The sequence below is a fragment of the Microcaecilia unicolor genome, chromosome 3 (genome assembly GCF_901765095.1).
Source record: "Microcaecilia unicolor chromosome 3, aMicUni1.1, whole genome shotgun sequence".
NCBI lineage: Eukaryota > Metazoa > Chordata > Amphibia > Gymnophiona > Siphonopidae > Microcaecilia > Microcaecilia unicolor.
The window spans coordinates 88,896,444-88,911,731 of NC_044033.1; the positions used below are offsets into that span (position 1 = coordinate 88,896,444).

Here is a 15,288-nt window from a genome sequence, read left to right on the forward strand (position 1 = left end):
CCTCTGTGTTTTTTGACACTGGTTATGGTCTCATGGAGGCAGTCAAAACTGTACCCCTAGGTTTGGTGGCATAGCTAGTTAGGTCTTCTGGGTCCTCTGCTGTCTAGGATGAGAGTGAAATCCCCGTCTTGACTGTAAGGAATGGGAGAGATGGGGGACACATATGCCTTTGAGAATAATGGGACCCCCTTTTCTCTCCACTCTAACACTTCCTGGAATAGAAGGCTGGGTTAGTGGGCCTGGAGAGGATTTGAAGGGGGGATCACTGTCCTGCTTGATAAGGGTAACAGCTTCTTGCACCTTATCTCTGAAGAGATTCTCTCCTCGGCACAGCTTCTCAACAAGTTTATCTTGCACATCATATCTTAGGTCTGAAGCCCAGAGCCAGCCAGGCGAATCTCCCACTACAGAAGTTCTCGATGCTATATCAAAAATATCATAGCGTACATGGACTATGTATTTTCCACACTCCTGACCTTTTCCCACTAGCAAATGGAACTGCTCAGCCTTCTCCCGAAGGAGAGTGTGTACAAAATCCCTAACACTTTGCACAATGTTTTACAAATATGTGCCCATGAAAAGCTGATAAAAAGCTATGCAGGGAGTATAGTATTCTGAAAACCTTTCTTTCAAAAGATTCCAAATGTTCAAGCTTCTCTCCCCTCACCCCCCCAGGAGTACCAAGGAAAGAATCTTGCAACTTATAGCCTTTTTGAGAGCAGATTTGACCACCATGGAATAGCGAGGAAGCTGCTATTTTTCGAATTTGGGAGCTCTCTAGATTCTGTACAGAGAGTGGACTTTCTAATTTATAGGTACACTATAGAGTCCCAATTCTCATCTACATTTTATTTTAGACTTTGCTCACACCTTTTTCAGTAGTAGCTCAAGGTGAGTTACATTCAGGTACTCTGGATATTTCTCTGTCCAAGGAGGGCTCACAATCTAAGTTTGTACCTGAGGCAATGGAGGGTTAAGTGACTAGCCCAAGATCACAAGGAGTAGCAGTGGGATTTGAACCGGCCACCTCTGGATTGCAAGACCGGTGCTCTATCCACTAGGCCTCTCCCTGTATGTCCTTGAGGATCCTGTGAATGGGCACTGTCACAGCTTTTTTGGGGTTTGAGTTAGGTACTAGGAATTGCAGGATGTCTAGTGTTTCTCCCCTGCGCAAAATCAATGAACGAGAGTTCCTCTGGAGGGGTTTTTATTCTCTCATAAGGAAGACAGGGGTCTAATGGCAAGCCAGTTGAACATTTCGAGAATACATGTGGCTCATAATCAGAGTCCAAGGAGTGCTTAGAGTTAGACCCTGAAAAAAACTCCAAAGGAGAAGTTTGGATCTCTTGATTTACTGACATCGATGTCAGGCCTTGGACGTGGGTGTCCAAAAACCAAGGTTCTCCAATGTTTTGGGGAAGCTTCCTCCCTCAAAAGCATTGGAGATCGACAAGGGTGTGAAAGATATTTTAATACCCACAGCCCTCTTAGTTCTCAGTGTTGAAACCTCCCCTGCTGGCAGCACTGAAGTTTGACGATCAGCTGGATCTCTCTCTGTATCAACACAGATGGTGTCCAAGCTGAAGCATCATGTGGAGCAAAGAAATGCTCCATCTACTTATTGAATCTCCTCATGAGTTGCTCGTCAATGGCTGCCATCGACAATGGCAGAGGGAATGTGGTAGGAATGGCTACATTTTCTTGAGTCAATTGTGTAGTATCAGATGCCAGGTTTCAGGTCCTTGGCAGTTCTTGCCAATTCTGATAACGAGGATGATGACTGCTCCTCCCATCAGGGGAGTTGAGGCCACCAGTAACTTTAATGACTTGGTACTTTTGGTGTCGCACTCCAATGAAGTGTGATAAGTATCTGGTGTTTAGCATCAGGAGTCCCCAGTGTCAAAGTTGAGGATTAATCCTTCCTCTTCTTCAGGCAGGACCTGGATGATAACTGATCCTGATGGCTTCCATTGATGCTCAATGTTGAGGGTGAACGGATGCATTCCATAGTATTAGATGCAATTCTGGGATCCATGGAGACTGATGCATTTGAAAAAGTACCACATAACAGCAACAGGACTACAAGATAAACATATAAAAAGGAGAAATTAGGTCTTACCTGATAATTTTCTTTCTATTAGTCTTTCCCAGTATTCCAGAACCTGTGGGATAGTTGTGTCCATCAACCAGCATGTGGAGATAGAGAACTGTAAACTGAGCTGAGACATATCTCTCTTGGCATCCAGTCCAGCTCCTCGGTATTTACGTAGACAAACAGTAAGGATAATACTCAAAATAAACACAACAACCTTAAACAATTCGCTAATCTAACACTAACCAGATGAGCAAACACATAAGGACCTCTTTCAACTCTGGACAACTTGTAAAGAAGAGATATGCAGGAAGCATCATGAAAGACAGTCATTATTTGTCCCATTACTTTGCACCGACTAAACATCTCAGAAACCTCGGGCGGGCCTCTGGAATAGTGGGAAGGACTACTGGAAAGAAAATGATCAGGTAAGACCTAATTTCTCCTTCCATTACATAGTTTCCCACTATTCCAGAACCTGTGGGATGTGTAAAAGCAATCTCCAGTGGGCGGGATCCTGGCACAGACACCCTGAGGACCAAAGCCCCAAAACTGGCTTCCGAGCACGCCGCAACATCCACCCTGTAGTGCTTAGCAAAGGTATGCAGAATCGACCATGTCGCAGCCTTGCAGATATCTGCTAGAGATAGTAAGAGTCTCCCATCCAGAATATCGCTGTATGTCTCATAGAATAAGCCCATAAGGCCTGAGGAGCCTGCTTCCCCACAAGCAAATAAGTTGACACTATAGTCTCCTTCAGCTATCTAGCAACTGTGGGCTTGGAAGCTACGAGGCCATGCCTGTGTTTTTCCAAAAAGCACAGTTTACCCAATTTTTGAAACTCATTCGTCACTTCCAGATATCCAATGAGGACTGTACGCACATTGAGAAGCTTCAAGGAAGAATACTGAGGTTCTTCGTCCTCTCTGCAAAATGATGGAAGCTCCACAGATTGGTTGAGATGAAATTCTGATACCACTTTTGGAAGAAAGGAAGGAACTGTGCGCAGGGAGACCCCTGCCTCTGAAAAGCAGAGAAAGATCCCAACAAGACAGTCTGAAGCTCTGAATCTCTATGTGCTGATGCAACAGCCACCAGGAATGCTGTCTTTTGTGTAAGATCTTTCAAGGAGGCGTTCCAGAGTGGCTCAAAAGGAGGCTTCTGCAGAGCCCGATGGACTAAATCAAGGTTCCCCACAAGAATCATATGATATCTGGGTGAACCATACTTCTTCTGTAGTTGGCCCCTGAAATAGGTCAAAGCCACAATCTGAATTTCTTAAAGTTGAGGGATATGTGCCACTGCAGTAATTATTGTTCAGGATACTGTGATGTGTGTTGAGAGGTTGACCAGACTCAAGTCTACCATAACGGTAAAGTTTAAGTTATGGGATAATGCAATTTCATTTAAAAATGTCAGTGCTTCCAAGGTTTCCATAAGTGTGCATGTTTATGTTGATGCAGAACAGACTTTTTACTTAGAAATCCATTATCAAGTGCACTCTAAGGCATTATTTAGGAGTATACCAAGCGCTACTCACGCCTATATGCCTAGTTCTCCCCCCCACCCACAATGTTAACTCTGGGCCCACCCAAAATGTCAGGTCTGGCTACGCCTCTGCTCTCCAGTAAACCTCTTTCCTTCTCCTCTCTCTCTTTTTTTTTTTCTTTTAAAGGTTGTTGTGCTGGAGAGTTCCACAGGAAACAGGGGAGAGGTGAAGGAAGGAAAGAAGCAAATTTGCAGGGTACCACAAACAGGGGTCTGAAGACCTCCAGATATGACTCTGCAGACTCAAGCCACCTGCAAAGCTCAACTGGGGACCAGTTGACCAACTGGATCAGGAGCAAATCACTCTGTAGTGGGAAGTTACATAATGGAAAACAGAATTTCTTGAGGTGAGCTCTGGCAATGTGAATATCTGAATGGCTTGGTGGAAAGATGAAGACTAAGCTGGTCCCACGTGATACTGGCAGGTGGGAAGTGGTCATGCATTGTGGAGTGGCTCAAAAGCTGCTAGTAAATGCTAAGCTAGAGTTGTTTTCCTTTGCAGGCTCCTATGCTGTGAGGACTTCTTGTCCTGTTTGTCCTCAGAGGAAATCTGTAACCAAAGTGAACTTAAAATTTTTAGATCTTGGATCGTTTTGGTCTGAAAATCAACTCTGGGGTAGATTAAACTCAGTGGAGAAAGCTACTTGTCAAGTATTTATCTATACATGTATGGAATTATCTCTGAGTAAGGAAGGGATTTCACTTGGTAGACACCTACAAGAGACTGTATTTACTAAATTGGAATTGGGGGGGGGGGGGTAGAAAATGAGTTGGTGCGTGGGAAAACTAAGATACTGTCAATGTAACAGCTACAAAAGATACAATAATCACACATCCTTGTAGCACACAGCAACTCTCTACAATGACAATAAGAAAACTATAGGTGGTATTTAAGGAAAATAATTGAATAAAGCTTAATCTTTTTTTCTTCAAGAAGTATGCAGATCATTAAGAATTCAGAACAGGTATCTCAAAATGTATATCACAGTAAAGATGATACCAACTACCTACCCTCTTTCCAATGTTAGCAAAACCAATGAATATATTCAAATAAATTATAGTTTGTGGAGCAAACTACCTCTGAAGAGTATGTTATGCTTCCAGACAAAAATCAGGTTAAAGCTTGTTCTTCCTGCCTCTGTCCCATAGCTGTCCATCAAACACAGCTTTTTCCCTGCGGTCTATCAAATATTTCCCTCACAAATCAATTTTACACATGATCAGCCCATACCCCTACTAAGCTGAACCTCCCTGTTAATTAAGTGAAGAAATTACCATATATATTGTATTAATGCAAACATCATTCAGCTAGTAATTCACGGCTGATCTGGATAATGGAAAGGTTGAACACCCATTAACCCAAGCCAACAAAATGGGTTGGCTGAGAAATTCTAGCAGGTCTCCTGTGACTCTTCCCTCTAAGTGCAGCTCTGCAGTATCTGCTATTGTAATAATTAAAATCCTCCCGGAAGATCAATACTGGAATCTTTTTATGGGAAGTGCCCTGATGGAAATGTTTCAGGGAAGCGGAGGCTGTGGAACTCTGAAAAAAAATCATATTTTTATCTGACAATTATCACTGTGGTGCAGACTAATTCAGTAGTGCACTTCTCTCACTCTTCTTTGAATGCAGTGCAGATTGACATCTTTTTTTTGGGGGGGGGGGGGGGTGGAAAAACCCTAACATCTCATTTTAACAAATAAAAGCATTCAGTTTGGAATTATCAGCAACTATGAAACCAGGCAAAAAAAAAAATTAATATACATTAAGCACTTCATCTTCTGATGACTTCTTCTGAGTCTCAGTTATCACCATCTTCTCCCCATTCCCTCTTTTTGCATCTTCCTGTACTGATCTTTGCTTTTTCATCTCTTGAAAAGAAGGAGGAGAAAACAAATTTATTACAAACCCCCATATTTATAAACAGACTAACAATGTCAAGTTTTAATATACTTATCGTTAAGTATTACATTAGAAGATGGTGTAAACATTATTTCATACCTGGCCTGTTTTCAACATACTGACTAAAAGACTGGAGCTGAGTTTTTCTGACCGTTGAATCCTTGTTGAATATGACAGGATTTCTAAAACGCTCTGGTGCCTTCTCCAATCGCTCTGTATGGTGATCTTCAGTGCCATTCTAATGATGAAAAAAAAAAAACCAAACACACAAAAAGAATCTTGTTTACTAATATATAAACCAAGTTTAGCAACGGAGAAATTACATAGTAGAAAGAGGCTGACCAACTATTTTGAGAGATTAAGGTATATTTTCCCTTGCCACAGCTGCTAAGCAATAAAATTTGCTAAATACCATCAGTGCAGTGTTTAAGGAAAAGATGCACCCTCTCGGCTCAGTCTTCAAGCATCCCCACTCATTAGTGTGAAACTGCAATTTATACTTGTGAACATGATCTGTATCATTTCCAAAGCTCTGTCCCTTTATTCTCTCTTTCTCACTATTTGATATATTTGCTTAGGAACAGATTCTATCATTTTTTGTTACAGTCCCATAGGTTGGTATAACAAGAAGAGCTAGTTTATAATTTTATGCCCATTGAGATAAACCACAAATACTTGATAACGGCTAAAAGGTTAGGATTATAATACTAGTCCACTGAACTGTATTTCATCAGGTATAACTTCCAAAGCCAGATTTGTATGAAGACCTTTTACAGTGAAGTAAATGACAATTCTTTTCGGGAGCTTCCTATGCTAATATTGGTAACAAATTCAAATGGTTCCATCAACATGAAATATCCCAGAAGACTGAACCACTGCAATGTGTGGAGACTGCAGATACTGAGGTGCTGTGTACCAAACAAATATTTCATTTTATACCTAATCTTTTATTATTTTTATTAAGTGTTTTGAAAGTAAATAGGGAAAGGCTAAGATGCATGACTAATAGCTGAGCCTGCTGAATGCTGAAACTGGTTATCAAAAGCTCCCAAGACTTTGCCCTTCCTGTGCATTGAGACAATCGGTAATGAGGGAGTTCTCCAATGGCCTATTCTCTAGCCTCAAGGAGGCCTGGGATACAGAATCCTCAGGGGAAGGTAACAGTTTATCCTTTTCCACAAATATAGAATGCCTCATTTGTAAATGTGTAAACTGCATTTTATTAAAATAAAATAAAAAACAAAACAAATGAAAGCTGATGCTGCAAGCTCTGTAAGAACAGATGGACACCATATATCCTTTTTAACACATTTTTTCAAGTACAAAGAAATTAATGAAAGGCAAAGAAAGTTGTATCTTTCCAGAGCTTAATTAAAAAAAAAAATTTGAGAAAGCAATACATCCTTTTCCAGATATGTTGCCATGAAGCACTTCTGCTGAGATTCACAAGAACTTATTTTCCAAATGAAGTTAGTAAAATAAGCAAATCACTGATAAAGTTTTCCTTTCTGCTATTACTGACAAGGCTGTCCTGATTTTCCTTATAATACCTACTTTCCAATGCTATTCACAATAGCCCTGTGACAGATTAAACCATTTCAAATTAAACAAGGCTAATTTTTTTAGGCCTGACAACAAGTTAAATATCAGTGCAATTAGCCTGTAAATCCCGTTTTAAGAAACCTTTTTATGACAAGGGACTTCAGCCAGTTTACAAACGTATTCCTCTAAGCCCACTAATTCAGTTAGCCTTTTCAATCCATTGTATTATTCTTAGACCAGCTTCATTTTGCATTAAATCCACACAGAAAGCTAAACTCAACGCAAAAATCGGACTTGACCTAGGCTCCCCTTTGTTCAAAGATAAGGACCAAAAGTCCTCTGCTGTTGCCACACACTTTCATCACCAATTTATAGGAACCGGCAATGTAAAAGAAAGCAATGAAAGTCATTGTTTTGGGACTTCAAAGCAGTTCCATAGCTAGAGAAGGAAATCCTTTCAGCCAGCAATATAGTCCTCTAACAGCTTGAAGGTCGGTGAAAAGTTATACCCAAGTGTAATGCCCAAAAGATGTAGGGCTATTTAGATTAATATTATAATTTTGTGGAGAAACATTGCAGTAACCTTTTTACACATCATTTATATTAAAAAAAACCCTGGCATTAGTTACTAAAATGAAAAGTTACTTGCTTGTAAAAGAAAACTAAGCACTGTACCCAACTTGGGCATCCTCCATTAACTCCTTGGCAATTATCCATTGCTTGTACTGTACAAATCATGTATTACTTAGAACCCCAGCATTTACCAATTTTGTAAATGATAGTTATTAAAATATTCACTGTTCAACCAGGACATTTGATGGTCCTCAATTTAATCCCCATTGCTTTCATTCTTTTTGATACACCTTTTCTACTCTAGTTCATCTTGTATTAATTGTTTTTGTTTTTAATTTTTTTTCTTTATGTGCTGTATCTTTCAGTTGACTAGACTGTAAACACAAGGAGGGGACTGTCTTTTGTGTATGTATAGTGCTGCATATGTCTGGAATGAACTATACAAATAAATAATAGATTATATGACAATCTATAGGCAGGGACTACAGCACAGAACTTGTTAAAATAGCTTATCAATTATCACACTGAATTGTTCAATGACAAATAGAAAAAAAACCAACCTTCAACTAGAACTCACCTTAATTTCTTGTTCTAAGTTATCAGTTATAGCTTTCTGTGCTGCGCTGGAGAGTGAGTCTGCCACCTGTGGCTCAGCTTCTAGGAGCCTCTTCAGCTTCAAATCCAACAACTTACTGTTCTGTCCATCTAAATATGCAAATGTTGTGCAACAGAGCGAGATGCATGTAAATGTGGGGTTTATTCAACAATGTGTCAATTTACTAGTGATCCCATTCATATTATTACACGTTTTAAGCAAAGTTGTGAAATCTGACATGCAAACATGAATTAAGAACTATATACTGGACAAGGAAAGTATGTTCCAAGCTTAACAGTTGTCTTATGTGATTTTTCTTTACAAATATTCCAAACTAGACAATTCTTGGCTCAAAGCCAACTACTGGGGTACATTTAGCTAAATGAATGAGAAAAACGAACTTGATAGATACAGTACTATTGTAAAGCTACTTAACATGTATAAACATGCAGTTTGAACTTTCTTCATGCAGGCTCATAAGCAACATTTATAAAGAGGGCATTTTCGATATGATGTCTAAGCCCTACTTTGGACGTTTTATGCAAAACATCCAGAATCCAACTAGCAAATATAGCAATTTTCAATATAGCAAAATGTCTCATTTTTTTTTTCAAAAATGGCCACTTCCTAGATGTTTTTGTGCTCTGTGCATGTCATTTTGGTACATTAAAAAAAATGTCCAAGTGAACAACACACAAAATCAAATCATTGGGATGTAGGAGCCAGCATTCTTAGTAGACTGGCCACACAGACATCCTAGCAGAGCAGTAGGGCACCCTAGTGTACACTGCAGTGGACTTCACATAAGAGCTCCCAAGTACACATCTTACCGTTGCTCCCTTACATAGTAGAGTGAGCCCTCTAAAACCCACCAAAAACCTACTTTACTATTACTACTACTTTAACCAACTATACACCGCTACAAAAGCCCTTATGGCTGCAGGTGTCACAGACTGGCAATAACATCTGAGGCTGTCATAGAGGCTGGTATGTACTGTTTCTTTTACATTTTTAGGGGGGTGGGAAGGGGGTCAGTGACCACTTGTGGAGTAAATGGAGGTCATTCCTTTATTTCTCCAGTGGTCATCTGGTCAATTAGGGCACTTTTTTGTGGCTTAGTCATTATTAAAACAGGTCTAGCTCATAAAATCTTAGTTTTAGTTCTGGACGTTTTCATTTTTTTCGCCATTATAGTTGAGAAACATCCAGGTTTTAGGAACCCCAAATCCCGTCCTTAACACACCCCCAACATGCTCCCTTGAGATTTTGGCATACTGCAGATGAAACGCATAGAAAAACATCTGGAAAATGGGTTTTGAAAATACCGATCTGGATGTTTTGGCGAGAAAAACATTCAAATACTGCTTTATGCCACTTTTTAGATGTTTTTCTCTTTTGAAACTGAACCCCAAAGAGAACTGAGACACAGAAATCTGCTGAACATAAATGACCAAAAACACACAGAATTTTGCATAGCAATTGACTTACTATATAATTACTTGAACAAAAACAGAGTCAACAACATGCAGCCTTGGTCTTTGTTTTATTTTTTATTAAGAGAACAACTAGAATACTGTGGTCAAAATAAGAGAACTTTATTCTCAAAGAGTCAAAATGTGAAAAGAAATCAATTATGATAGGAAAGGGTGAGAACAGTCTTGTAGTAGAGTGCTGATTGTCACTGCCTCCCTGAGAACTCCCCACAGGATGTGAAAAAATGGCAATAGGAGATCAGTGATTAAAGGCATCTTGAAACAGAAATGTCTTAAGAGGAGATTTAAATCTATCCAGGAACTTTCCATGATGCAGATGAGGAGGGACAGCATTCCAAAGAGAGGGGTCAACCACAAAAATGAAATAGGTGTGTCAGAAGGAAGAGACTACAAGGCAGTTCTGCTGGGATGATCACAAAGCTCTACGTGGGGAATACGATATCCATAATCGGGAAAGATAAAGAGGTGATCCAGAATAATGGATTTTGTGGATGAGGGAGAGGATTTTATTTGTGATCTGAGGTGTTCCTTGTGTGTGTGTGTGTGTGTGTGGGGGGGGGGGGGGGGGGGTTACGTGGTCAAATTTCTTAGACCCAGTCACAAAAGTGCTATGTTGCCATGTAGAAGAGATTACAATAGTTTGTACTGTATTTAGGTGAGAATGCAGAGGGCTGCAGACATAACCTGAAAGTAAAATCCTAAGAAGCTAGGCTCCTTAACCAGTACAATACTGGAGAAATGCATTACTTCATGTACTTTGCACAATACAGCTAAGTTACTTACCAGTAGCAGGTGTTCTTCGACAGCATCATATATTCTCAAATGTGGGTGACGTCATCCATGGAGCCTGGTGCCCTGTCATTTAAAATCTTTGAGGCAGTGCGTGTGCAGGTGCCTTCTCACCTAACGCTCGAGCGTGAGACCAGCAGTATAGTACTAAAGCTAAAAAGACAACTCCAAAGGGAGGCAGGAGGGATGTGAGAATGTATGCCTGCTGTCCTTGGAGAACACCTGCTACAGGTAAGTAAGGGCTGGAGGGCAGAGTTGACTTTTAAGTAGTAAAAAGATTCTGCAGGACTGCTTGTCCAAATTAGCTATTCTACGCAGAATGCTACTCCAGATAGTAGTGAGAATTGAAGGTGTGAACAGAAAACCATGTAGCCACCTTGCAAATTTTTTCAATGAAGGCAGAGCAGAAAGGCTACTGAAGCTGTCATGGCTTTCACATTGTGAGCAGTGACCTGGCCATGAAGGGTCAACCCAGCTTGAGTATATGTGCAGCAAATACAGACAGACAGCCAAGTAGATGTGGAGGGGCATAATCGAACGAAAACGTCTATCTCCATGGGCGTTTATCTCCGAGAACGGGTCTGTGAAGGGGCGGACCGAACCGTATTTTCGAAAAAAATAGACGTCCATGTTTTATTCGACAAGTTGTGAGCTGGGCGTTTTTGTTTTTCAGCGATAATGGAAAATGAAAGCGCCCAGCTCAAAAACGAATAAATCCAAGGCATTTGTTCGTGGGAGGGGCCAGGATTCGTAGTGCACTGGTCCCCCTCACATGCCAGGACACCAACCGGGCACCCTAGGGGCACTTTTACAAAAAAAAAAAAAAAAAGGTAAAAGAGCTCCCAGGTGCATAGCACCCTTCCCTTGTGTGTTGAGCCCCCCAAATCCCCCTCAAAACCCACTGCCCACAAGTCTACACCATTACTATAGCCCTAAGGGGTGAAGGGGGGCACCTATATGTGGGTACAGTGGGTTTGGGGGGGGGTTGGACGATTAAGCATTAAGCAGCACAATTGTAACAGGTAGGGGGGGAATGGGCCTGGGTCCACCTGCCTGAAGTCCACTGCACCCCCTAACAACTGCTCCAGGGACCTGTATACTGCTGCCAGGGAGGTGGGTATGACATTTGAGGGTGAAAATAAAAAGTTGTGAAACATCATTTTTTGTGGTGGGAGGGGGTTAGTGACCACTGGGGGAGTCAGGGGAGGTCATCCCCGATTCCCTCTGGTGGTAATCTGGTCATTTAGGGCACTTTTTTGGGCCTTATTTGTGAAAAAACAGGGTCCAGGAAAGTGCCCTAAATTCTAGCTACAAACGCATACTTTTTTTCCATTATCGGCGAAAGGCGCCCATCTCTGTTCAGGTGATAACCATGCCCCAGTCCCGCCTTCACCACGCCTCCGACACACCCCCGTCAACTTTGTACGCTTCCGCGATAGAGTGCAGTTGAAAACGTCCAAGTTCGGCTTTCGATTATACCGCGTTATTCGTTTTTGTGAGATAATCGTCCATCTCCCGATTTAGGTCGGAACTTGGGCGTTTTTCTTGTTCGATTATAAGCAGGATAGTATGTTTGGTGATGGGCATCCCTAACCTGTTAGGGTAGAAGATACAAAAAGCTGGGAGGATTTTCTATGAGGTTTCGTATGCTCTAGATAATACGCAAGAGCCCGCTTGAAGTCTAAGGTATACAGTACTGCTTCTCCAGGATGAGAGAGTGTGGCTTAGGGAATAAAAGAGGAAGTACAATGGACTGATTGGGGTGAAACTCTGATACTGCTTTAGGGAAGAATTGGGGTGGGTTTGGAGCACAGCCCTGTCATGGTAGAACCTGCTGTAAAGTGAGATGACTGAGTTCCCACACAACCAGAGGTGGTTTGATATGAAATAAACCTTTCATGAATTTTATTATCAAGGGATGAATGGAAACTGGCTTATTATCAACCCTATAGTGAAAAGTGCTAATGGAATTCAAGTGTAGTCTGACTGAATTAGTTTTGAGGCCAGAATCCGAAAGATGGAAGAGGTACTCCATAAGGGTAGGAAGAGAGCACCTAGCAGGGCCGAGTGCTCTGGCTGTACACCAGAGGGAAAATCTCCACTTGAAACGGTTATATTTCTGTGTATAAGGTTTCCTAGAGGCAAGAACTATTCTAGAAACTCCGTCTGGAAGGTTTAAGGAATGTAAGTTTATGTCATCAAATAGCAAGCCATCAGGACCAGAGAACAACGTTTTGGATGGAGGAGGGACCCCATATTCTGTGTTATTAGGGTTGGAAAAGAATCTAACTTCAATTATTCCCTGGATGATAACTCTAGAAGAGGGAACCAAATCTGACACGGCCAGTAGGGAGGAATGAGAATAACGGTCCTTTGGTTTTGACGTGGTTTGAGAAGAATTTTCCCAATGAGATGCAGTGGGGAAAAGGCATATAGAAGATCTGTTCCTCAATGGAGCGGGAAGGCATCTGGAGCTACACAGTTCTACAACAAAAGTGGGGAAACTTGTTGTTCTGAGGAGAAGCAAACAGACTTATTGCTGGGGTCCCCCACTGCTAGAATATTCGACGAGCCTCAGGTATGCTGAGGGACCATTCGTGAGGCTGAAGGACTCTGCTCAATTTGTCTGCTACAGCATTCTGTTTGCCAGCTACATAAACAGCTCTTATAGAGATGTTTCGAGAAGCTGCCTAAATCCATATCTGGATGGCTTGTTGACAGAAGTGGTTAGAATCTGTACTTCCATGTCTGTTCAGGCAATACATCGTAACCTAGTTGACCATGTGAGCAAGAATTAACTGATCGAGGATGTGATCTTGGAAAGTTTTGAGGGCGTTCCAGACTGCTTGCACTTCCAGGAAATTGATATGATGTTTTTCCTGTGGGGACCAAGAACAGTGTGTGGAGACCATCGAGATGAGCACCCCAACCTACGATGGAAGAATCTGTAGAGAGGACTTTGTGATGTGGAATGGGCTGATGTAGAAGGTGCTGGAACAGAAGTCCCCGGGTAAGATTCTGGGTAACTCTCCACCACTGTAGAGAGTATTGTAGCCGTGGATAACTCGAGCTGAGAGCGACCCTGTGGCTTGAAACCAGAGAGGAGAGAGCCAACTGAGGTATTCGGAAGTGTAGCCGAGCCAATAGAATTACATGGACTGTTGAAGTCATGTGGCTGAGTAGATGGAGCATCTGACGAGCAGATACTTGGGTAGATCTGGAAATCTGAGCGGAGAATGCATTATGTTTTCTGCTCTCAGTTGATGGAGGAAGGCTTGACCCTGAGTAGTGTCCAGGAGAGCACCAATGAGATCTGAACTGGCTGAAGATGTGATTTGGGGTAATATATCACAAAACTGAAGAGTTCTAGGAGACGTATGGTGGATAAAATTGAGGTCTGCACAGACTCTCGTGAAGCTGCCTTGATTACTTAGTCATCGAGGTAGGGGAAGAGGTGTAAGCCTCACTTGCGAAGCATTGCAGCTACCACTATCAGGCATTTTGTGAAGATTCGAGGAGCTGAAGCCAAGCTGAATGGCAAGATTTTATATTGATAATACAGAGTCCCATAGCGGAAGCACAGAAACCTTCTGTGTGCAGGGAGAATAGCTATATGAGTATATGTCTCCTTCAGATCTAGACACCAAAGGCAGTTGTTGGGTTGGATCACAGAAAGAAGTGATCCCAGGGAAACCACGCAAAACTTTGAGTAGGAAGTTGTTTCATTTTGCAGGTTGAGAATTGGTCGTACTCTCACTGTCTTTTTTGGTATAAGAAAGTATCTGGAGTAAAACCCTCAACCCCACTCCGTTGAAGGAGCTGGTTCTATTGCATTCTGATGGAGGAGGGCAGATAGCTCTTCTCAGAGCAGTATCATTTGGAGGGAGTTGAAACAAAAATCTCTTGGTGGATGGTCGGGAGGTTTTTTTTTCCCCAACTCAGAGTGTAATTGTGCTGGATGATAAATAGCAACCAATGGTTGGAAGTTATGAGTGGCCACCTCTGTGGAAAAAGGATTAGTCTGCCTCCTACCGGTAGGTTGTTTGGCAGAGACAACTGGATGGTGGCAATGCTCTCTAGGAAGGAGTCAAAAACTAGGTTGTTGTTTAGACTGAGAAAGGGTCTGTGACTTCTGTCCTTGCTGCTGCTGCTAAGGATATAAGTCCTTAGAGTGGGAGTATAACGACACTTAGATGTATAGTAATTAGAGTGCCAAAATCCTCCTGCAAATTTTCTAGAAGAAGTAGAGGAGACAGAAGGCTGTGGCTAATAGTATCTGTATGTCACTTAATAAGTAGTCTCCACAACAAGGGATGTCTGCTAGATGCTCCTGGACATCAGATTTGAGGTCAGAAACTCTGAGCCAGGAAAGATGTCGCAGAAATGCGAGAAGAGATATCAAAGGCTTGCCAGCTATTTATGATAATCTGGAAATTTCCTGTTAAGTTTGAGGAACTCATTAGCCTTTTCAAAAAGGAGGAAATCTGCAAAGGAGAGTACTCTGTACTATAGACTTCAAGTAAATTGTGGAATCAAGTCGATAATCTAATATGCGGTTGGTTAGCATAGAGGCTTGAAATGTTGATCTGCCAAAAGAGTCTTATGTTCTAGCTTCTGTGCCTGGAGGAGCAGAAGACTGAGATCTCGTACTGTAAGTACGCTTCAAAGCAGGTTTCACAACTAAGGAATGATGGGGTTAGTGCATTTTTTCTAACCCAGTACATTTCTGTATCCTGTACATTGTATCAATTTT

The 15,288-nt window shown here is 41.6% G+C and overlaps 1 protein-coding gene across 1 annotated transcript in view; it reads right to left on the minus strand.

Moving 5' to 3' along the window:
• The window catches only part of EHBP1 (EH domain binding protein 1), a 763,964-nt gene that overhangs the window by 160,238 nt on the left and 588,438 nt on the right, over positions 1–15,288 (minus strand). The window contains 3 exon segments of the mRNA XM_030196160.1: positions 5,406–5,512; positions 5,643–5,781; positions 8,236–8,363. Of these exon segments, the coding sequence (XP_030052020.1) occupies positions 5,406–5,512; positions 5,643–5,781; positions 8,236–8,363 (374 nt within the window).